This window comes from Cyanistes caeruleus, chromosome 32, assembly GCF_971803275.1.
Source record: "Cyanistes caeruleus chromosome 32, bCyaCae1.hap1.1, whole genome shotgun sequence".
NCBI classification, from domain to species: Eukaryota; Metazoa; Chordata; class Aves; order Passeriformes; family Paridae; genus Cyanistes; species Cyanistes caeruleus.
The window spans coordinates 2,631,777-2,654,599 of NC_141733.1; the positions used below are offsets into that span (position 1 = coordinate 2,631,777).

The 22,823-nt window shown below is 55.5% G+C and overlaps 1 protein-coding gene across 1 annotated transcript; it reads left to right on the forward strand.

The window, feature by feature from the left end:
• The first annotated feature begins 1,347 nt into the window (after positions 1 to 1,347).
• Positions 1,348 to 22,793, forward strand: FAIM2 (Fas apoptotic inhibitory molecule 2). Its single transcript, XM_086870541.1, has 12 exons — positions 1,348 to 3,845; positions 5,353 to 5,533; positions 8,150 to 8,253; positions 8,357 to 8,421; positions 9,041 to 9,094; positions 12,418 to 12,468; positions 13,167 to 13,206; positions 13,950 to 13,987; positions 15,054 to 15,141; positions 15,740 to 15,835; positions 18,285 to 18,338; positions 19,661 to 22,793. The coding sequence occupies exons 1-12, from the start codon at positions 3,831 to 3,833 to the stop codon at positions 19,808 to 19,810; spliced, it is 936 nt and encodes a 311-aa protein (XP_086726667.1). The 5' UTR covers positions 1,348 to 3,830; the 3' UTR covers positions 19,811 to 22,793.
• Positions 22,794 to 22,823: the final 30 nt, after the last annotated feature.

The window sequence follows — 22,823 nt, forward strand, 5'->3', positions numbered from 1 at the left end:
TGGGGAGGAAGGAGGGGACATTTCAGCTGGAGGGCACTGGCGAGAGCCAAGAGGAAGGAGCTGGCTGGGAAGGGAGATGGGAGCAGGGAATCACGGAATGCTTTGGGTGGGAAGGGACCTTAAAGCCCATCCAATCCCAGGGCAGGGGCATCTCCCACTATCCAGGCTGCTCCAAGCCTCCTCCAACCTGGCCCTGGACACTTCCAGGGATGGAGCAGCCACAGCTGCTCTGGGAAATCCATTCCAGGGCCTGCCCACCCTCACAGCCAGGAATTCCTTCCTCACATCCAATCTAAATCTTTCCTGGTATAGTTTAAAACCATTTCCCTTTGTCCTATCAAGGCTTACATCTCTCATGGAGATGAAGCTCCAAGGCTGACAGCCCTGGGAAGCTCCCTGGGATGTCGGCAGGGCTCTGCCCCTAAGGACAAGGGGGTTTTCATTTCTTTCATCCTCCAAACCCCTCTCTGTGCATTCCCTGATGTTCCCAGCCTGCAAGTTAATTGCCCATCCAGGGATCAGGGATTTAGCATTAATAATCCATGGATAATTCAACGGTCTGGGGTAAATTCCTGAATTTTTAATGTTTTATTCTAAGTCCACTGCACAGCTTTGAGTGCCAGGGTTTTTTTCCCCTCTTGAGATGGGGAGAGGGCATTTACTGAGGGCTTCTGGGTGTGCCACTGTGGATGTTGGTGCAGCAAATCCCTTAATTATCCCATCAGGTTCCCTTTCCTTTGTTTTTGATGTGATTGAATGTTCAGCAAAGTTGTTTTAATCCTGCGAAATCCCTGGTGGATTTGGCCGGGTGTGGCCTGGACAGAGATTTTTTATTACCATTATTTCTCAGTCTGAGAGTTAAAGGGAAGAGTGAGGAGGGGAATGGCCAGAGTTGGGTTTGGGCTGGAGCTGGATGGGGGTGCCAGATACCTGGATCTGGGACCTTTTCCCTGTGGGACTCAGACCCTAGAGACAATGAACACCTTGGGAGGACTCTGGCACATTTGGAGCTTCCAGCCCAAACAGGAGAACAAGGATCCAGGCTTGGAGCAGCTTTTTGTGGGGAGGGATGGTCCCTGCAAGCCTGAGGGATCTGCTCTCCATCACTGCGGGCTGGGCAGAGTCGTCCTTGTCTTCTGAAGGACCAAGCAGAGACCTGAGGGCTCTCCCAGATCGTTTTCCTGGCTCAGGAAGGACGTGGTGGTTCCTCAGAGTCCCACGGGGGCGGTGCCTGTTGGTGCTGGATTTGGTGCCAGGCTGGGCCAGGAGGAGAGACCAAGATCCCCTGGGATCTCAGCAGTGGGGATGGACCTCTGGACACCGGCTGGAGCTGGGCTGGGGCTGTCAGGTTGGGTATCAGGGAAAGGTTCTTCCCCCAGAGGGTGCTGGGGCACTGGACACGTTTCCCAGGGATTGGTCACGGGCCCCAGGGCTGCCAGAGCTCCTGGAGCCTTTGGACAATGCTCTCAGGCACAGGGTCAGATTTTGGGGTGTCTGTGCAGGGCCAGGAGTTGGACTGGATGATCCTTGGGGTCCCTTCCCACTGAGGGTACTCCCTGAACAGAGCAGGGCAGAGGTTGGAATCTCTTCTCTGCTGCTTTTATCCAAGAGGAGCTGCTGTGGCTGTTGCTTTGCTGGTGGTTTTTCCTCTCCCAGAAGCAAAGTTTCACCTCTTTAAGCCTTTCTAGCCTGGGATGGAGTGTGTGGGATCTGGAGTTAATGCTCCAAGGAATCTGGCTTGGCTGGGCAGTGGAGCCCTGAGGGCTCCTGAGGAATTTGTCACAAAGCACCCAGAGTTTCTGTTCCCAAGCCCTTGACTCCTTGGCCAGGCCCCTACTTGAAGGGTGACATCAGCTGAGTGTGTTGGAGGTTCTTTATCCATCCTTGTGCTTAGTTATTTACCCATGGTTATTTATCCATCCTCGTTCTTGGTTATTTGTCCATCCTCACCCTCGAAGAGCAGCTGGAATCCAGGAACCAGAGCTGGGTTCAGTTTCCCTCCCTCCCTTGGGACCTGCCCGGGTTTCTCAGCCCCTGCCCAGCCCCAGGAGAATGAAGCCCTTGAGGAGCCGGTGCTTAAGTGGCCCTTAATTGATTCGGAATGATCCTGACAGGTCCTTCGGAATCGCCCCTTTCCACCTCAATGGCTCGGGCTGGGTCTGTGTGGATGCCAGCGCTGCTTTGCTTGGCTGCATTCCTGCCCTCCCAGCTCCTGCTTTCCTTTTAACCTTTCCTTTCCCGGCTTCTCTGCAGAATCCAGGAATGGGGATGGTTTTTCCACCCCGTTTCCCTGCAAAGATCCCTCACCTTCTCTGCACCGAGCCCACGGAGCCTGGAGTTTGTTGCGTTTTGGTTTGTTTTTTTTCCTGGCAGAGTTCTCAGAACAGCTGATTAATGTTTTTGTAACTCTGTTATCGACGTGGCAAACTCAGGAGTGACTGGAAGGGGCTGAGGAGGGGCTGGAGGGGGGATGGAGGGTCTCAGCTCTACATTGTCCCATTTTGAGGGAACAGAGAGCTCAGCTGCTCTGCTGAGAGCTCCCATTCCTCTTCATCCTCTCTCCTGGGGTCCAGGTGGAGCCTGGGCTGTGTTTCCATTGTCCCTTCCTCTCTCCTGGGTGCGTGGAAACCACTTCACCCTTCAAAAGGGACAGCTGTTTCCCATGTTGGGCTGCCTGTGGCACAAGAGCACATGTCCCTGTCTCCCTGTGCCTGCAGGCTGTATTTCACCCCCAGACCCTGTCCCAGCAGTGAAAACTCCCTGATTCCCTCAGTGCCCCTTCCCCTGGGTGTGCCCTGGGCTGGGGGATCCCCATTCCCCCCTGCCCATGGGCTTGGATCAATAACATTGATCAATAATCTGCTGTGGGGGTGCCTCCAGACCCTGCTGTGCCTCCCTGGGGCTGCAGCGGCCCCGAGGGGACAAGAGCGGGACACAGGAACCGTGTTCTCTCCATGCCCTGTCCAGTGTGGGATTCCTCCCTCCTGCTTTCCATCCGAGCCCGGCCCAGGCCGTCCCCTCGTGTTCCTCTGCAGCCTCCAGCCCCCCGCAGCACCCCAGGACATTCGGGAGCTGTTCCCATGGTCGGTTCTGAGGCAGCAGCAGCAGAGGCTGCAGCAAAGGCTCCTCAGAGTCTCCCTCCCTTTTCAAATCCCAGTCGTGAGCTTCAGCAGCTCTGGGGCAGCTGTTTCCCAGCTGTGGGGTGGGACTCTGTCCCTGCATCCTCCTCAAACCTGGATCATCCCTGTTCCTGGATCCCCACATCCTCCCTAACCCTGGATTATCCCTGTTCCTGGATCCCCACATCCTCCCCATCCGTGCACCCTCCCCATTCCTGACCCTAAGCCTTCACCCTCCTGGGTGCTGTGTCTGTCCATTCTCCCCATCCCATCCCTGCATCCTTCCAGGCTCTGCATCCTTGCATCCTCCCTAACCCCGCATCCTCCCCATCCCGAACCTGTCTCCATCCTCCCCATCCCATCCCATCCCATCCCATCCCATCCCATCCCATCCCATCCCATCCCATCCCATCCCATCCCATCCCATCCCTGCATCCTGTCCATCCCTAAGCCCATCCCCGCATCCCCCCCATCCCGAACCTGTCTCCATCCTCCCCATCCCCTCGCTGCCTTTCCCGGCTCCCCTGTGCCGCTGGCTGGGAATGGTACAGCCCTGCCTGCAGCGCCCGCTGCTCCGGGGACGTTGCTGGAAGGTGAAGGCAGCGGCTGCGGGGGCTGCGGCGGCCGCATCCAGCCCCGACGCTTGCCAGGAGAAGGGCTGGAAGGGAGCCTGCAGCCAGCTCCGTCCCGAGCCCTCCCGCGGCAGGAGCCATGACCCAGGGAAAGGTAGGAGGAGGCCGGAGCGGGCAGGATGAGCCCGTCCCTGTTGCATAACAGGGTTCGGAGGAGGAAAGAGGGGTGGAGGAAAGGGATTTAAGGAATAAAACGATGGTGGAGGGGGGATCTGGGTACCCGTGCAGGAACCCTGCCATGGGGGAGGAAGGGGCCAGGGGGTGGAAGAAGCTGGGGGGCTGGTTTTGGGGTTGGGGGCTGGTTTAGGGGTGATTTGGGATTAGAGGCTGGTTTGGGGTTGTTTTTGGGGTTTAGGGGTTGGTTTAGGGGTGATGGATGCCCAGCTCAAACCCAGTTGGACCTGTGGCCGTATTCTCCCCTGCCCCTCCCATCCTGGATGCCGGGGGGCTCCGTGAGGTGTTTGTGCTGTCCCATCCCTGTCCCCACCTGGCAGCACCCGGAACTTCCCCGGGCACCTCCTGCCCGGCCCAGGGGCTCGGGATTTTGGGGATTTTGGGGATTTTGGGGTTCTTCAATGCTCTCAGACCGGGGAGGGGGGGTTGTGCATCCTCTGCCAGCTCATGCACCATTGCCATGGCAACGCTTTGGATGCAGCTTCATTCCTCTTGATCTCCTTGCTTATCTGGGGGGATGGGGAGGGGGCTTGCATGATCTCGGCCCCCTAAACAGAAGGGACAGGGAAGGACAGTCCCTGCGGGCTGGCAGGGGATGTGGCACAGCGGGATCAGCCCATGGGACACATCACAGCCTGGCCTCTCCTGTGCTTTCAGGGCCTGTGACCCCTTCAGCTGAAGCCCTTCTCACTGGGCTCTGTTAATGCCTGCTTGGTTTGGGGCTCACTGTGATTCCAGCCCCGCATCCCGGGGATCTGGGGGATGCCATTCCCGGGGCTGAGCTGGCTCCGTGGGCAGCAGAGGAGCCCAGGCTGACAGCTTATCCCAGGCTGATTTGGAAGGTTAAAGGGATCATGTTCCCAAGGAGAGGCGAGTGCTCAGGTGGCCCCAGGCTGGCTCCTTGCTGCTATCCCAAGTCCTTTGAATGCTGGGAAGCAGCAGACCTGAGCTTCCACACGGGCAGAGAGGAAAGAGAAAATTCTGGAGGGACAAACCAGAGCATTCCTGGGAGCAAGCCCCCAAAATGGGTGTAAACGGGAATGAAGAGTTCAAGGTTTTCTGCCCAGGAACTAAAAGCTCTTTTTAAGGAGCAGTGCAGGAAATTTGATGAGAAGCAGAGAATTCCTTGGATGTTTTTGGTGTCACGTTGTGCCTGAGGCACTGCGGGGGCTCTGTGTCTCCTCTTAGACCTCCCTGCCTGGAACTTCTCATCCCAATTAACACCTCAGGGGCTTTCCCTTCTCCCCTCAGTCATGGATGCCCCTTCCCGGGGGTGCAGGGATGGGCCCATGTCCAGGCCCCAGGAATGGCTGGGTCTCCCAGTTCCTGACCCCTTCTCCAGATCCTGTCTGTGCCAGGTTCTCATTCAGGGTGTTTTCTGGGCTGGTTTTACTCAGATCTCTCTCTTTTTGCCCCTTTCTGTGCAGCTCTCCGTGACCAGCAAACCCCCCAGCTCTGAGGGCCAGGGAGACAAGAAGGACAATGCCACAGCCCCCCCGGCTCCCCCGTCCTATGAGGAGGCGACAGCAGGAGAAGGGATGAAATCCAGGGCTTTCCCTGCCCCGCCGGCAGCCCCGCTCCACCCCAGCTGGGCTTACGTTGATCCCAGTAAGTCCTGCCATGGCTGTACTGGGGAGAGCCCCTGGGAGAGGGGGCAGAGATCCCCCCCAGGATTGGCGAGGAGAGGGGGAACCGGCGTAAGAGGGGGATCAGGGATAGGAGGAGGACTGGTGGTGCCCAATGTTGCCCAGGGCAGAGCTGCAGCCGTGAGCTGTGAGCCTCTGTCTGCACAGGAGAGTATTTATCAATGTATAAAAATCTCCATCTACCCATGAGCATCTCCATCTACACATCAAAGTCTCCATCTGCAGATAAAAGTTCTTTAAATTATTATCTGTAAATAAAAGCCACTCCAGCCATCCCAGAAGCCTCACCCCTTTCCAGATGTGGGAGTCAACTCCTTCCCAGTCCCATGGTGGGAGAAATCCCCATTCCCAGCTCACTGCCCTGGGTGATCCCAGCTCCCAGGGCTGGAGAGAAAGTCCTGGAGCAGCTGCAGGGATCCCCCCACCCCCTCCTGCAACTTCAGCTCAGCCCCAGCTCTCAGAGCAGCTGAGGTGGCACAATTGGTGTCACAATTGGTGTCACAGCCCTGAGTGTAGCTGTTGGCAGCTGGTGGCAGAGCCAGGGAGGCTGGGGCATGACTGGAGCCAAAGGCTGGATTGTTCCAGCATCCCTGTGGCCATTCCTGAGCAAACCAACAGTTTTTCCAACACCCAGAAGCTCCCTGAAGCTTCTGCTGGGCTGTAGCACAGGACAAAGGCCCAGCTATGCCCAGGGAATGGCTTCAGGCTTGCAAGTGGAGCTGGATCAGAATGGGAAGTGACCCTGGGGGTGGCTAAGTGCTCACTCAGCACAGTTCCAGCAAGAGAAAACGCTGGAAGGATGGGATTTAGGGACTCCTGAGCCCCTGCCCTGCTCCATCCTTTGCTGTCTGTTCCATCCAGCTGCAGGGATGGGATGCTTGGGGAAGGAGTGAAAACATAAACTGGTATGTCTGTGCCATATTCCAATGGTTTCTCAGCCTTTTCCCTAAGGAACAGAGGGGATAAATCCCCCCCAGCTGGCTCTGGGGTTCATCTGGATTTTTCTGCTGTTGTGATGAATTAAGGTGGGTGAGGCCCAAATGGGGTGGGATAGGGTATTTTGGGTTTAGGGGGTGGGATGGGGTATTTGGGGCCTCCAGGTGGGAAACCCACTCTATGGGATGTCTCACACTTTGCTGGGAGCACCTGGAGAGAAGGGCTGTGGATTTGGGGTTGTTTCTGTGACAATGAACTGTCCTGCTGTGGCCCTGGGTGGGGGGACGGCTGTGGGGACACCAGGAGGGAGGAGAATAAAACCCTCAGGATGCTGGGGACACTGCCAGGGAGGGAGGAGGGTAAAAGCCTTCAGTTCCTCAGAGGGCCTGAGGTGCCAGCTGGGTGTTTAGGTGTTAATTGTGTGTTTAGGGGCTGGCACTGCTTTGGTGCAGGAGCCTTGGAAGTGTCCCAGGGATTCTGGAGGCCCCAGGTGCTGTGGGCTGGATGAGGGATCCAGGAGAACACGCAGGAGGTTCAGCTGCAGTGGGGCAGGGAGGAAGGACCAAAGGATTTATTGACAACAGAACCAAGGACTTATTTCCTGATGGGTGCACCTAAGTGACGCTCCTTCATTTCAAATGAGCAACTTTTGACCAGGAAAACAGGAGAAATTCAGGATCAGGACCTTGAGTTTGGTTTTCCTGGTGTCTGCTCTGAGATTGAGAGAGTCTTTGCTCCATCTTCCTGAAGGATTTGGGTATCCTTGAGCTTCAGGAGGAGGGGAAGTGTCTGTGGACCAGGCAGGGACAGGAATGAAATGCAGGAAAATGACACAAAAATCCTTCTGTGGAAACCCAGCAGGGAGGACTTCAGTGACACAGGAGGGGACATCAGCAAGGGAAGATAAGAGGGCACAGAAAGATCATGGAATCATGGAATGGTTTGGGTGGGATGGGTCCCTTAAGCTCATCCTGTCCCACCCCCTGCCATGGGCAGGGACACCTTCCATTATCCCAGGTTGCTCCAAGCCCATCCAACCTGGCCTTGGACTCTTCCTGGGATGGGGTAGGGAAAACCAGCAACAGGAGTTCCTGTTTCGGCAAAGCAGAGATGACTTGTGTGGTGATGTGGGAGAAGATTTTTCTCACTGGTGGCGTTGGAGCTGTTTCTACCTTTTCAGGCTCGGTGTTTAACTGTTCCCCGAGTCCCTGTGTGGAAGTAGGATTGAGGGATGGAGCTCAGGGAGCTGCCAGGAGCTGCTCTCAGAGCAGGGATATTGTTGACAAAAGCCACGATGCAAACACAGCTCAGGAGAGGGAATTCCCGCTGGGAATGCTGAGTCATGGCTGCTCTGGGGATGCTTTAATATCCAGTGAAGGGAAATCAAGGGATGATCCCAGCCCTCCAATTGCTGTGGAAGATTTGGTGTTTCCTCAGACAGGGATTAAGATAGGTGTTAGGATGGTTTGTGGGAATGTTCTCTCTGTTCCCAGGGATGGTCCTAAGGAACTTCAGGAGTGAGAAGGGAGCAGAGGAACACCTGGGAATTTGGGGCACCTGAGCTGGGATTGCTCCCTGGGGTCAGGTTCTGGCAGCTGGGGGGGAATTGGGGTGGGAGCTGCTCTCTTTGGCCTCTCTGCAGGCACCAGCCCAAGCTACGGCAGCGGGGGGTACCCGGGGGACACGGAGCTGCTCACGACCTTCAGCTGGGACGACCAGAACGTGCGCAGGGTGTTCATCAGGAAGGTGAGGGAGGAACACATCCCTTGCCCTCCAGGCTGGCAGAGCTGGAGCCCCCAGCCCTTGGAGGGGCTGGATTCTGGGATCCATGGATCACCTCTCCCTGCAGGTTTATGCCATCCTGATGGTCCAGCTCCTGGTCACTGTTGTCATCGTGGCTTTCTTCACCTTCTGGTAGGTTCTGGGTGTCCTGAGCCACCTGGGACCCAGGCCCTGGGCAGGTTCCTGGGGGTTGTGTCACACCTGGATTTTTTTTTTGAGTATTCCAATTGAAAAGCAAAGCTGAGGGAACACTCAGAGGTCCCTCAGTCCTTTTGCTTTCATTCCCACCCATGCTCGGGGTTGGATCATCCATCCTGGGTGATCCCCTGGGCTGATGTTCTTGGGCAGTAACTGCTGGGTTTTCCCTGTGGGAGTTACCAGATCCCAGCTCCAGGGGCTGGGTTCCCTCCCCTGCTCATCCCCCTCTCCAGCTCAGATGACCGAGCGCTCCGGGTGTGTGTGGCTCATGTTGCCTCCAGAATAAATAATGGATCACTGCCAGCCTGAGGATTTGGGCTCCCTAATCCCCTGTGGGAGCCATTCCCAGCCAGATCTGGTGTGGAACTGGGGACCAGCACTGCCCTTCCCACCTGGCAGCTGGAATTCCTCTCCACAGGCTTAGGCTGCTGAGGGGATTCACCCAGGGCTGGGTTTTTAATCCCCATGCTGGGGCTGTTCCTGGGGTTCAGTGAGCAGGGAGTTGTGAGGGATTGCATTTTTCCTGCTCAGGATCTTTCCTTCTGTCTTGCAGTGAACCAGTTAAGGGCTACATCCAGACCCACTCTGCCTGGTACTGGGCTTCCTAGTGAGTATCCCAGGCTTTTCCTGCAGCCTTGTGTGCTTCAGATGGACTGGATGGGGCTGTGGGGATGTGGGAAGGGTCTCCAACGCTTCCCAAACACTTCCCTGTCCTGCATGTGAAGAATAATTCCAAAGCATCTGGGGGCAACTGGGGAAGGTCATGGAATCATGGAATGTGTTGGGTTGGGAGGGACCTTAAAGTTCACCCCATGCCACCCCTGCCATGGGCAGGGACATCTCCCACTGCCCCAGGCTGCTCCAAGCCCTGTCCAGCCCAGCCTTGGGCACTGCCAGGGATGGGGCAGCCACAGCTGCTCTGGACAAACAATCCATGGGTGATCGTGAGGTGAGCAGATGGAAAACCTCACCTGAATGAGCAAGAGACGTGAGAGAGGGAAACTCTGAATGCTTTTCCAAAAATGGCTCTAGAAACCGGGCTTGAAACAAATACCTGAGTATTTCCTAGGGAAAACAGGAGAAAACTGGGGAGTTTCCAGGGGAACAGTGTAGAAGTTCCCACGTGAGACCTGGAAGGATGTTCAGGGTACCTTAGAGGTTTGATTTTGGGAATGTGCCCTGGGAAGCTCCAAGGATCTCCCTGCAGAGCATCCAGGAGAACACTGTAGAACCCCATATGTGAGACCTGGAAGGATGTTCAAGATACCAAATTCAGGGGGATGAATTTTGAGATTTTCCCCTTGGAAGCCAGGTGGTTGCTGGGGTTTCCATTACATAATATCCAGTGGATTTGGGGTGTTGGGATGTTCCTGGCCATGTCTGAGTGGGACTGTAACTCCTGGGGCACCATCCCAAAGCTCTGAAGTTGGGATGCCATTCCTTGGACCCCCAGACCAGCCTAGATTGGAGCTTCCATGTGCTGGGATCTTCTGGATCTATGGTTTCTGGGCTGCTGGTGGGGTCAGTGCTGCCCATTAAGCGTGAGGTGAACTCAGCTTCAATCAGTTCATGCCCAAATCAGGAGATGAGATACTGGCTTATATCACCTGGGAAAACCCTCCAAACAGCAGGAATGGAGCATCTGGCAGCTCTGTGGCACCAGGAGGGAACCAAAGGTGCTCCAGAGGGCAGCTGGGGTTGGAGAGGCAGTGTCACCTCACAAGGGACAGGGAGAGGAGGCTCAGCTGTGCTCAGGTCTCCACCTTGGCCTCTGGGGTTACCTTTTCCAGCTCCCTGCCCAGGTGGAGTTTATTCCCTCCTATTTTCCAATGGGAACACCCCTGGGGCAGCTGAGGGGGGCTCTGCCCTGGAGGAAATTCCCCCCGGTCATTGTCCCCCTGTACACGGGTGAGACCCCACCTGCAGAACTGCTCCAGCCCTGGGGCTCAGCACAAGAAGGATGAGGAGCTGCTGGAGCCAGTCCAGAGGAGGCCACAGAGCTGCTCCCAGGGCAGGAGCCCCTGTGGAGCCAGGCTGGGACAGCTGGGGGTGCTCACCTGGAAAGGAGAAGGGAAAGAAGACTTTGGAGCCCTTCCAGTGCCTAAAGGGGCTCCAGGAGAGCTGGAGCAGGGCTTGGGGGAAGGGATGGAGGGACAGGACACAGGGAATGGCTTCTCAGTGCCAGAGGGCAGGGATGGACGGGATATTGGGAAGAATTCCTGACTCTGAGGGTGGGCAGGCCCTGGAATGGATTTCCCAGAGCAGCTGTGGCTGCCCCATCCCTGGAAGTGTCCAAGGCCAGGTTGGACAGGGCTTGGAGCAGCCTGGGATGGTGGGAGGTCTCCCTGCCCTGGGGTGGGATGGGATGGATTTTAAGGTCCCTTCTCACCCAGGCCATTCCATGACTTTTTTTTTTCACTACCCAGTGACCCAAGTCCTTCCCTCCATTCCATCCTCTCCAAATGTTTTTCCTGCTCCATGCCTGGATCTCCTTCCTAACCAGAGGCCTCTGTAAAATAAACCAGGATGTTTTCTGACTGCTGTGGTGGCACCTCAGCAGGAATAAATCCAGAGCAGACAGGGGATGGACAGCTCCACTGGCTCTGTGCTCCCGACAGTCTCTTTCCAGCTGCTCAGCCGTGTCCAGTATGGCTTTCCTGGTTTCGCAGTGGGAGATCTGGGCCTGGCTTTATCTCTGTGCCCTGCTCATGGCCCTGGGCTCTGCCATCACCTGCCTGCCTTGGCCAAGGGTCAGCGGCTATCGGATGCCATCGGCACATCCGGAACCGCTGCTCCAGCTGCCGGGGAAAGCAGGGGAGCAGCTTCCAGAGCCTGGAAAAACACCCAGCTTCAGGCAGGAGAGCCTCCCTCAGCTCTGGGGCTACTGTGCTTTGAGAAGGGTCGAATCCTGGGAATCAAAAACTTCCTGACCTGGGCGGGGCATTAGGCTGATCACTTTTCTGAATGGCTCCTCCTGCCCTGAGCCCTTCCCAGAGCAGCTCCTCCTGTCCTGAGCTCTTCCCTTAGCCCTTCCCTGCCCTGGGCTCTTCCTCAAGCATTCCTGCAGCAGAATCCTGGACTGGGTTAGGTTGGAGGGACCTTAAAGTCCATCCAGTGCTACCCCTGCCATGGGCAGGGACACCTCCCACTATCCCAGGTTACTTCAAGCCCTGTCCAGCCTGGCCTTGGGCACTTCCAGGGATGGAAAGTCCAAAACTTCCCATTCCTGGAGGGATGTACCATGGGAGCAGCCCCCTCCTCCAGCACAGCCCTTCCAGCCCTGCCTGACACTGGTCACTCTTCCAGCCCTTGGTTTAAGAACCTCCAGCTTTCCCACCACCAAGCTGGAAAGGGTTTGGAAATGAGGGGCAAAGCCTGGCATCTCCATGTGAGAAACTCACAGAATCATGGAATCTTGGAATCATGAAAGTTGGAAAAGCCCCTGGAGATCATCAAGTCCAACCATCAACTCTCCACTCACCACTGACCATGTCCCCCACTACCTTACCCACAAGATTTTGGACACTTCCAAGGATAGGATTCCACCACTGCCTGGGCAGCCCCTTCCAATGCCTGACCTCTCTTTCCATGAAGGAATGTTTCCTAAGAGCCAGCGCAAATCTGGTTCCTGCCCTGTTTGTCATTAACACATTTTTGTGCTCTCCAGGATCTGAACCTGCCCTTGGCTCTGCTCTAAATCCAGCCCTCAGCTTTTCCAGGGATGTTTTGTCCCACGTTGGGGATGGCACATGCAGAGGAGGCCCCTGAGGGCAGGAAGGAACTTAGTGAGAGGGACCAGGGGTAGGAACCACCTTGATCCATGCCTGCCGGGTGTTTGCACTTCCAGCATCCCCATCCTGTGGGAATTCTCCCCTGCACCACCATCCCAGGCTGGTTTTCTCCCCCTGAACTCTCCCTCTCTCCTTGCAGTGCCGTTTTCTTTGTCACCTACCTGATCCTCGCCTGCTGCTCTGGGCCCAGGTAAAGGGATTGCTCTGGGATCTGGGACAGCCTGGGAAATGCAGTAGGAATGTTTTCCTCAGGTTTCCAGCCTTGTTATGGGACAGGGGTGGAGCTGTGCCAGCACCGGGATGCAGCTGCTGTGTTTCCATGGGCTCATGGAATGGTTTGGTTTGGAAAGAACCGTAAAGCCCATCCAGTGCCACCCCTGCCATGGACAGGGACACCTCCCACTATCCCAGGCTGCTCCAAGTCCCATCCAAGCTGGCCTTAGACACTTCCAGGGATGGGGCAGCCACAGCTGCTCTGGGAAACCTGTTCCAGATGCTGGAAACAGCTGTTCAGGCCTGAGACAGCCTTGGCTTGCAGCACCTCAGGAGTCCAACTGCAGCTGTGACTTTGTAGCAGAAACTGTCGTTTGCAGCTCTGGATTCTAGGTATTAAACATTCCAGAGGATGTTCCTGTCAGCTCCCAGTGGAGCAGGAATATCCTGTGACCTTTGTCCTGCTGGCCCAGGAGGACCCCAAATACCCTGTGTCTCCCAGCAGGGTGACTGTGCCCAGCACCACCCCTGGTACTTGTGCACCAGGCACTATTTACCAGCATGGACATTAATTACCCAGCAGGGTCATTAATTACCCTCACAGGAATAAATTACCCTCATGGTCACTGATTCCCTGGCACAGCCCCTGCTGACTGGCCCCTGTTTCCTTTGCAGGAGATACTTCCCATGGAATCTGATCCTGCTCAGCATCTTTGTGAGTAGCACATTTGGCCAGCATCTGTCCTGGGGTCAGAGTGGCTCCAAGGACATGCACAGGGCTGCCATTCCTGGGGAAAAGTGGAAATTTCATCCTCTTCTTATCCTATGCTTGGGCTGAGGAGCTATGGTTGCGCTGGGATGGGAGAAGCTGGAAAAAAGGGAGCCTCTGTTTAAAAATTGCAAAAAATAATTGTGGAGTCTGCTGGGAACTGGGATTGGAGCTGGGGTGAGAACTGGGATGGGAACCAGGATGGGAACTGGGGTAGAAACTGGAGTGGTAACGGGTGGGAGCTGAGATGTGCTGGGATGGGAGCAGGGATGTGGGATGGGAGCAGGGATGTGGGATGGGAGCAGGGATGTGGGATGGGAGCTGGAATGTGGGATGGGAGCAGGGATGTGGGATGGGAACTGGAATGTGGGATGGGAGCAGGGATGTGGGATGGGAGCTGGAATGTGGGATGGGAGCAGGGATGTGGGATGGGAGCAGGGATGTGGGATGGGAGCAGGGATGTGGGATGGGAGCGGGGTCCTGTGTGGGAGGGATGCAGGAGCAGCGGATGCTCCTGTGCCGTTTGCCCTCCCTCTGCCCTCTCCTCTCGCTATCAGTCACTGGAGGGTTCTGAATGCTGCCAGAATTCCTTCTCCTGAGAGGCTTCCCTGCCCTTTTCTCTGGGACTGAGGGATTTCCTGTGGTGTCTCAGGATATGAGGGCACTAACCAAGCTCTGTTTCACCCCAGACCCTGTCCATGGCTTATCTCACTGCAATGCTCTCCAGGTGAGTTGGGAACTGTCCTGTGTCCTGTTCCTGAAAAAAATTCCCCATTTCCTGAGGTACCTGGGCCACCTGAGCTGTCTGGGGCTCCCAGCAGCCACACAAAGCTGGAGCTTCCCTGTGAAAACACTTTCTAAGGAAGTGTTCCAAGGCCTGTCCCTGTCCTGAGGGAGGCAGCACTGGGGGGTTCCCTCACCCCAAATCCTGCCAGAGAGGCACGGAAGGCTGGGACAGGGCAGCACCTGGATGGGCTGGAGGGGACCACACAGTGATCCCACATTTCTCACTGGGCATGTCCCAGGCAGGTGGGGCTGTAGTGAGCCAAGGAATTTTTTCCAGCAGTTTCAGGAATTTGTATCCCACAGCCTGTTGCCTCCTCCTTATTTGCACTGGGAAATCGGCTCCTGGCTCACGTGGATGCCTGGAGAGAGGGACATGATCCAGGGCGAGTGATGGATATACTGGGACAAAGAAATCTGCGGCCTCAGCAGCTCCAGGGGGAAAACTCCAGTGACTCCACACAAATCCCCCCAGGGAGAGCAGGACTGGCTTTTCCAAGGGCTGAGCCTGGCACTGCAGCCAAAATCCTGCTGCAGCCTGGAAACCATTCCAGCCTGAGTCTGCAGCCTCTGTCCCTGCTGCAGTCCCTCCTTCCCGCCCTCTTCCAAAAGCCAGACTGGGCAGGAGCCCCGGGGCTGCTCCTTTGGTTTCCCCTCATGCTGTGGTGACTTTTGTCATCCTGGTTTTGGTACCTCCCAGTCAGGATCCTCCCCATTCCCTGTCTGTCCATGGACAGTGGGATTGGTGGATCTGGAGCCCACTGGCTCCAAGCTGCTCTGGGGCTCTGGGAGACCCTCCTGCCTTCCCTCCATCCTTCAAAACAGCAGGAAAACCCATCCAGGCTTTTTCTCTCCTTCCTTTTTTAATATTAATGTGGAATATTGATAATTCCACTGCTGTTTGTGCCTATAGGATTCATGCTTTCTTTGCCAAGTTCCTGCCTGTCTGAATCCCACCTTCCCATCCCTGTGGGAATGATCCAAATGTGGTTTTCCTGGTAATTTTGCAGTTACTACAACACCAAGTCAGTGCTGCTGTGCCTTGGGATCACTGCCCTGGTCTGTCTGTCCGTCACCATCTTCAGCTTCCAGAGCAAGGTGGGACTGTGGGAGCTTCCCTCGGGAAAGGGCACATCTGGGGCAGGACAGGGAGCTGGGGGGAGCTGGGAGTGTCTGGAGGGCTCTGGATCCAGGACCAACCCAAGGGACGCAGGGATGTCACGAGAAGGTTGGTGTAGATCAGGACACGTGTTAGGGAGGGGTGGGATGTAAATTGGGCTGGAAGATGCTGATATATGGGAATAAAATGAGATGTTTTTTGTGGATTGGGATGTGCCATAGGTGTAAATGGGACTGGAAGATGCTGATGTGTGGAAATAATCTGGGATTTTGGAGGATAGGGATGTGTTAAGGATGTCAGTGGGGCTGAAGAGGCTGTATGGTGGCAAACTGGGAATTTTGGAGGGTTGGGCTGTGGGATACAGGACACAAAGGTGTGTGATGGATTTGGAATTCCTGGCAATGGCAGGAGCTGAGCCCTTCCCTGTGGCACTAATGGGGATTTGGGAAGCGCTGGCTCTGTGGCTGCTGGGATGGAGAGGCAGAAGCAGCTCCGAGTGAGTTGCAGTGGGACTCGGAGCTCTGGCTGCCCCGGATGCAGTCCCTGGAACGGAACATTCCTCCCTTCTGTCCGCAGTTCGACTTCACCTCGTACCAGGGCGTTCTCTTCGTGCTGCTCATGGTGCTGTTCCTGGGGGGCCTGGTCCTGGCTGTCATCCTGCCCTACCAATACGTGAGTGACCAACTGGGCCAAACTGGGCACACTGGAAGGGGGGGCCCAGCTCCCCAAAAATGTGTGGGAACCCCCATGGGGGGATGGAAGAGAAGGGGTCATTCCCTGGGATGGACCATGGGCTACTGCTCAAGAATGGAACTGGCCCAGGGTTGAGGATGTTTCCTACTATTCCTGGCAGAGGAGTCATGGAATGATTTTGGTCAGGAGGGAGCTCAAAGCCCACACAATCCCACCCCTGCCAAGGACGTGGACACCTCCCACTGTCCCAGGCTGCTCCAACCTGGCCTTGGACACTTCCAGTGATCCAGGGGCAGTCACAGCTGCTCTGGGAAATCCATTCCAGGGCCTCCCCAACCACACAGGGAGGAATTCTTTCCCAGTGTCCCATCCAACCCTGCCCTCAGGCAGTGGGAAGCCATTCCATGTCCTGTCCATCCATCCCTTGTCCCAAGTCCTTCTCCAGGTCTCCAGGAGGCCCTTTAGGCCCTGCAAGGGGCTCTGAGCTCTCCCTGGATCCTTCTCCTTTCCAGGTGAGCACCCCAGCTCTCCCAGCCTGGCTCCAGCCCTCGGAGCAGCTCCATGGCCCCCTTTGGAGCATTCCAACACATCTCTGCCCTTCCTGTGCTGCCCTGCTGGATGCAGATGGGGTCTCACCTGAGCACAGGCGCCTCTGCTCAGGCCTCAGTTTTCCCTCAGTAAGACCAGGGAAATGAGCACATCAAACTCTGTCCTAAGTCTAGGTCAGGACTTGGACTCAGGACTAACACTTGGCACCTGCAGAGCTCAGTTTCTCAGCAATCACCCTGAGGTCTGAGTGACCCTCAGGAGTCAAGTCCATGGGGACAGTGACACTCCTGTGTGTCCCCAAGGCCTGCCAACCCCTTGCACAGCTGCAGCCCCTTCCTTCGGCCTCTCCAGCCACTCCTGGCCCCAGCTGTGCCCAGGGGAAATTTTGGAACAGCTTCCAAGCATGCCAGAGCAGGGCTGGGCTGCATCCAAGGGTGTCTCACCCTGGGAGGCGTCACTCCCAGAGAGCCTGGCAGCCCCTGGGACACAGGGATGGATGAGAGAAGTGGGGTGGGGCCAGGCAGGTGCCATAAATCACCTGAGAGGCTACTGGGATCTCAAATCCCTCTCCATCCCAGCCAGCTCCTCTGGGTCATTCCCTAAGGGAGACCTCCAGGAGATTCCCACAGCCCTGGAGTTGGTGCTGGACAAATCCAGCCTGAGGATTCCAAAGGGTTGGATTTTGGCTGTCTGGGCTTGAGCTTCTCCTCTTCCCTGTGGGAATGTGAGGCTGCAGCAGCTCGCAGTGCCAAAGCACAGCCATGAACTGGAGAGACAGCTCCTCCTTGAGATAAGCACAGTCGGAGGCAGCATGGGAATGAGCCTGGGAGGCAGGAGGTGACTCTGCAGAGACAGCAGAAATCTCTGGAGCAGCATAGACAGTCCCGGCTTCATTGCACCCATCTCAGGTTGAACCAGTACCTTATCCTGGTTCCTCTGGGCCACAGCAGGGGCTGAACTTTGGTCCCAATTCCAGTGAAATTCCCCCTGTGACTCCCACAGATGAATACATTTAAATTGTGCTTGTTAATTAATCACAGAATCATGGAACATCCTAAGAAGGAAGGGACCCACCAGGGTCATCCAGTCCAACTTCTGTCCCTGCTCAGGACATCCCAACAATCCTACCTTGTGCCTGGGCATTGTCCAAATGCTCCTGGAGCTCTGGCAGCCCTGGGGAGCTCTTCCAGCAGGGGAAGAACCTTTTCCCAATATCCAACCCAAACCTCCCCTGACACAGGTCCAGCTGTTCCCTCAGGCAAATTAGAACTGCCTCTGGCTCTTGGAATATCTGGTGTTTCTTCCAGTGGGATCAGCCGTGTTTAGGTAAATAAATCCAAAGTGTTCCCATCAGGAGAGTTCTAGAATTGAGACACATGGTTGCCCCACCCCTGGAGGTGTCCAAGGCCAGGTTGGATGGGGCTTGGAGCACCCTGGGATAGTGGGAGGTGTCCCTACCCATGGCAGGGGTGGGACTGGATGGGCTTTAAGGTCCCTTCCAACCCAAACCATTCTATGATTTCCACAGGACAGTCACTGGGGCCCAGTGCTGTTTGGAATAACAAACACCGATGGAGAAGTTGAGGAGCCAAATGGATACAAAGGCCTCAGAGAAGGGGGAACTGAGGCCCCGTGTCCTGTTTTGTGCCATAGAAACATTCCCAAAGAAACTGTTGAAGTTGGAAGTGCTGCAAATCAGGCCTGGGCTTTTAAAGCACTTTCCCAACTTTCCCTCTCCACCTGGGAGCCAAAAACCTTGGGAGTGAAGTCCTGTGTGGTCCATTCTGTCCAGCTCTGACAGCTGTGTCCATGTGTCCCTGACCATGTCCGTGTGTTCCCACTGTGTCCGTTTCAATGTCCCTGTGTCTGTGTCCTTCAGGTGCCGTGGCTCCACGCGATCTACGCTCTGCTCGGGGCTGGGATCTTCACCATGGTGAGTGGCTGTTCCTGGGATCCAGCAGGGAAAACAGACGGTTGGGAAAGGAGCTTGGAGCCTTGCAGAGAGCTTGGGGCAGGGATTGGTTCCAGAGCAGCGGTCCCAGCGGGAATGGATCCTGGCAGGGGAGGTGCCACAGGCGTACCGCTGCCAGTGCAGGGCATGATGTGAGTCCCAGGCTGTGTGGGGTGAGCAATCCCAGCTGGATTGCTCTGCAGGGATTGTGGGGACAGGCCAAAGACACCTCTGGAGAGGAGGAGGCAGAGCTGAGCTTGGCATAGCCCCAGAGCAAGGGGATCCAGGGATGAGGCCACATGGTGGAGTTGGGGCTGGCTGGGTGAGAGTGAGCCAAGGATTGTGAGTTTGGCTTACAGAGGTGCAGAAAGATGGAGAACGCTGAGGCTGGGGATTAAGAGGCATTAGGAGGGTTTACACAAGTAGGAAAAGCGAAAGGCTTGGTGGTCCCTCCCCAGACCAGAGCTCCAGAGCAAGTCCTGGCAGTGCTGTGCTGAGATTCAGCTGGGGGAGGTGTCTGGGGAGGTTCCCTGGAGCCTGGGACCTGGGGCTGCCCTGGGCTCCAAGGCAGTGCCCATTGGGCACGTTGGGCATCGGAGCAGTTTTATCACCCATAAAAGTCACTCCAAGGGAGCTTGGGGAGCTTGATGCTGATTCACAGCTCAAGATCCCTCTGTAAAATACAAGGAGGCTTCAACATCTGATAATTACCCCATAAACATCAGTCAGAGCCTTGGCCTGGCCCTGCCAGGGCAGCTCAGCTGGGATTTGTTCTGGGGGGATAAAACAGCATCTCCTGGAGGATGGTGCAGCCCTGGAGAGCTCTGGATGGCAGGAGGAGGAATGGGAGGGAGGAGAAAATGGTGGATTGCAGTCATGCCTGGGATTTCTGTTGGTGCTGCTCCATGTCCTGTTGGGGCCAGGTCACCCTGTGACCACCTCGTTCCCTGGCAGGTGTTTCCCACCTGGGGAAAGTGTGGGAATAACAAGCTGTGGGCTCTGGGAGAGGAGGAGGAGGGAGAGCTGGCCTTGGGATGGAGGAAGCCTGAGGGAGGAGGGCCTGCAGTGGGAGTTACACTCGGGGTTTGATTATCATAAGGGAAATGAGGGAAGGGGAAAGTTGCAGCTCATTCAGTGCCTTGTTCTGAACTCTTAAATTGTGGTTACAGCCCATAAAAAGGGGCTGCACTTTCGTCCTGGGTCCAGGGAGGCAGCAGGGACTTATCCTGTCATTAGAACCCTTCTTACATCCCTGGGCCAAACCTCCCTGTCACTGTCACAGGGTTTCCTCCTTTCCCTTCCAGTTCCTGGCCCTGGACACGCAGATGCTGATGGGGAACCGCCGGTACTCGCTGAGCCCTGAGGAATACATCTTTGGAGCCCTCAATATCTACCTGGACATCATCTACATTTTCTCCTTCTTCCTGCAGTTCTTTGGCTCCAGCCAGGAGTGAGGGCAGCAGGGCAGGATCCTCCCTGTGCTGGCAAATGTGAGGGGTTAAATTGAAAAGCAGAGGTGAAAGGGTTCAAAACTGCCAATCTGACCCAATCCCTCCCTTTCTGGTCCATCCAATGCACCGAGGAGCCCCAGGCCCCTCCTGCAGTTTTGTACATTTGCTGTCAGGCCTTTGTGACCCAGAGAGCAAAGCAGGGCTTCAGTGTCATGTCCCTTCTGCTCCCCCCACTCCTGCCCAGCCCAAACCAGTCCTGAGACTCGGGGTAGGAGACCAGGACCTTCCTGGCCCCAGGAGCTGCTGGAGGTGCCCTCTGAGTCTTGCCCATCAGGGGTGAAAGTGCTGTGAAAAAAAAAACAGTGAGGGCAGAGCAGGGAATTTGGTTCAATCCTGGCAGGAAAAGCAGCTGAGCCAAGGGAAAAGCCTTGGGGAATCCTTGCATTGCCCTGTTTCCCACATTCCTTTGGAGACTGGTGGCCTCTGCGCTATTCCTGGTGGCTCCTGCTGTTGGAAACATGAAGTGTGGGATCACATAGCTGGATTTCAGTGCTCCAGGTACAGGGAAACTGTTTGTTCAGGACATGCAGCTCTCTGAGGTCATCCCTGGTGCCACTGCAGGAAGTATTCCCCTGGATCCCTTGCATCCAGCTGTGGAGCTGAGCCCCTTCCTTTCCCTTTCCCTTTCCCTTTCCCTTTCCCTTTCCCTTTCCCTTTCCCTTTCCCTTTCCCTTTCCCTTTCCCTTTCCCTTTCCCTTTCCCTTTCCCTTTCCCTTTCCCTTTCCCTTTCCCTTTCCCTTTCCCTTTCCCTTTCCCTTTCCCTTTCCCTTTCCCTTTCCCTTTCCCTTTCCCTTTCCCCATGGGAATGTGCTGGTTCTCTTTGGAGTGTGGCTCCTCACCAGAGGGGCTGGGATCCCAGGGAAGGAATATTGCCAGGAAATGGCAGAGAAGAGATGGAGGAAGCTGAGTTTCCATGCTGAGAAATGCCATTCCATGTGGGAAATGGGCTGGGATCCTGTGACCCTCCCTAAGGATCTGCCACCTTCACAGAATTGTCTTGGCTGCTCCAAATTAGTGTTCCTAAGGGGTCATTCCCAGGGACTGAGGCCATTGGAACACCAGTGTTCCCTCTCCCTGGCTGTTTTTCACTTCTCTCCCAAACAGGGATGTCAGCATGGGCTCTGGATGTGCTCAGGTAACTTTCCACCGTGGCCATGCTCACATTCCCTGTTTGGGGCTCAGCTGGCTGATCTCGGACTGTAAAGCTCCCCAGGGAGATAAGGGGCCTTTTGCTCTCATTCCAAGAGTGATCCTTCCTGCAGATAGGACCTCGTATCTCCCATCTCGCTGGGAATGCTGGGCGAGTGCGTCACAGAGCTGCCTCCAGCAATCCCTGCCGGAGAGAGGCTCTGCTGGGACGGCACATTCCTGCTCCTTCTGCCCTGAGTTTTACCCCGCACATGCCCTGTCCTCCTGCCACACGTGTCCAAGATCCAGGGAAAGTTATTGTGCAGGGAATGGAAATGCCCCAGCCCCTCTGTGGCTGTGCTGATGAGCACAAGTGATGCCTTCCCCTTACTTTCATCCCCAAAACACTCCCAAAAAACCCCAACCAGACAAAAAACCCCAACCAGACAAAAAATCCCAACCAGACAAAAAACCCAACCAGACAAAAAACCCAACCAGACAAAAAGCCACAACCAGACAAAAAACCCCAACCAGACAAAAAACCCCAACCAGACAAAAAACCCCAACCAGATCAAAAAACCCCAACCAGACAAAAAACCCCAACCAGATCAAAAAACCCAACCAGACAAAAAACCCAACCAGACCAAAAAACCCCAACCAGACAAAAAACCCCAACCAGACAAAAAACCCCAACCAGATCAAAAAACCCAACCAGACAAAAAACCCAACCAGACCAAAAAACCCCAACCAGACAAAAAACCCCAACCAGACAAAAAAACCCCAACCAGACAAAAAACCCCAACCAGACAAAAAAACCCAACCAGATCAAAAAAACCCCAACCAGACAAAAAACCCAACCAGACAAAAAAAATCCAACCAGACCAAAAAACTCCAATCGGACCAAAAAACCCCCACCAAAGACAAATTTGTTGTAGGGATGAAGGACACCATGAGGTGATGCCAGCAGGAAGTTAATGCCCTGCTGGTTCCTGCTGAGGAGAACCAAATCCTTGGATTGCTGAGCAGGCAGGACTGGGAATGGTGTGGGAGGCACACTAAAAGTGGATGAAATAAGAGTTTCAAGAGGGAATTTCCTGGCCCTCAGCAGACTGGCTGGGAAGCCTTTCCTTGCTCACAGCTGTTTTGTGCAGGGATTTGTGCTTTCCAGGCTTGGAGGGAGGAGTGTGGAGCCCCATGATGAGCTCTGGCTCTGAAATAGTCCCAAAACTCCTCCAAAATGCCCTGCTGGGAGCTGGGGAGGAGCACATGGAACCTGCAGCCCGCTCTGGAATTGCTCTTTTTCCTTCTGGTGTGGAGTAACTTTCTTGCTGCTGCATCCTGGCTTTTCTGCTGCTGCATCCTGGCTTTCTGCTGATCTATCCTGGCTTTCTGCTGATCTATCATGGCTTTCTGCTGATCTGTCCTGGCTTTCTGCTGATATATCCTGGCTTTTCTGCTCCTGTTGGGAACACCTGGCATGACCCCACTCCAGGCACCTGGGTGGGGGGAACTTGCTGCCCCTCTTTGTCCCTTGCATGTGTCCTGGTCTATTTTCCACACTGATCCCATCCCAGCCAGCTCTGATGGATACTGAGCACTGTACCTCGCAGGGAGCTGGAGTTCCTTGGGAGGCTGAGGAAAGCAGGGGCTGGGGTGGGATATGGAGGGCTGTCCTCCACCCAAAGTCCTCACCCAGCTCCGTATCCAAATCCTTTGGAGTGGTCATTCCTATGATTTCACTGTAAATAAGATTTTGTATCTTCTCTGACTATTGCTAATAAATGATTGCAAAACTGTTTCTGTGCCTGTTCCAGCTCTGGTTGTGCAG

What these genes read in the sequence shown, in the direction of transcription:
- FAIM2 (XM_086870541.1), top strand. An exon ending in GTGGCTTTCTTCACCTTCTG is followed by an intron (nt 8,422 to 9,040) that starts GTAGGTTCTGGG and finishes TCTGTCTTGCAG; the next exon opens with TGAACCAGTTAAGGGCTACA. An exon ending in TCATCCTGCCCTACCAATAC is followed by an intron (nt 15,836 to 18,284) that starts GTGAGTGACCAA and finishes TGTGTCCTTCAG; the next exon opens with GTGCCGTGGCTCCACGCGAT.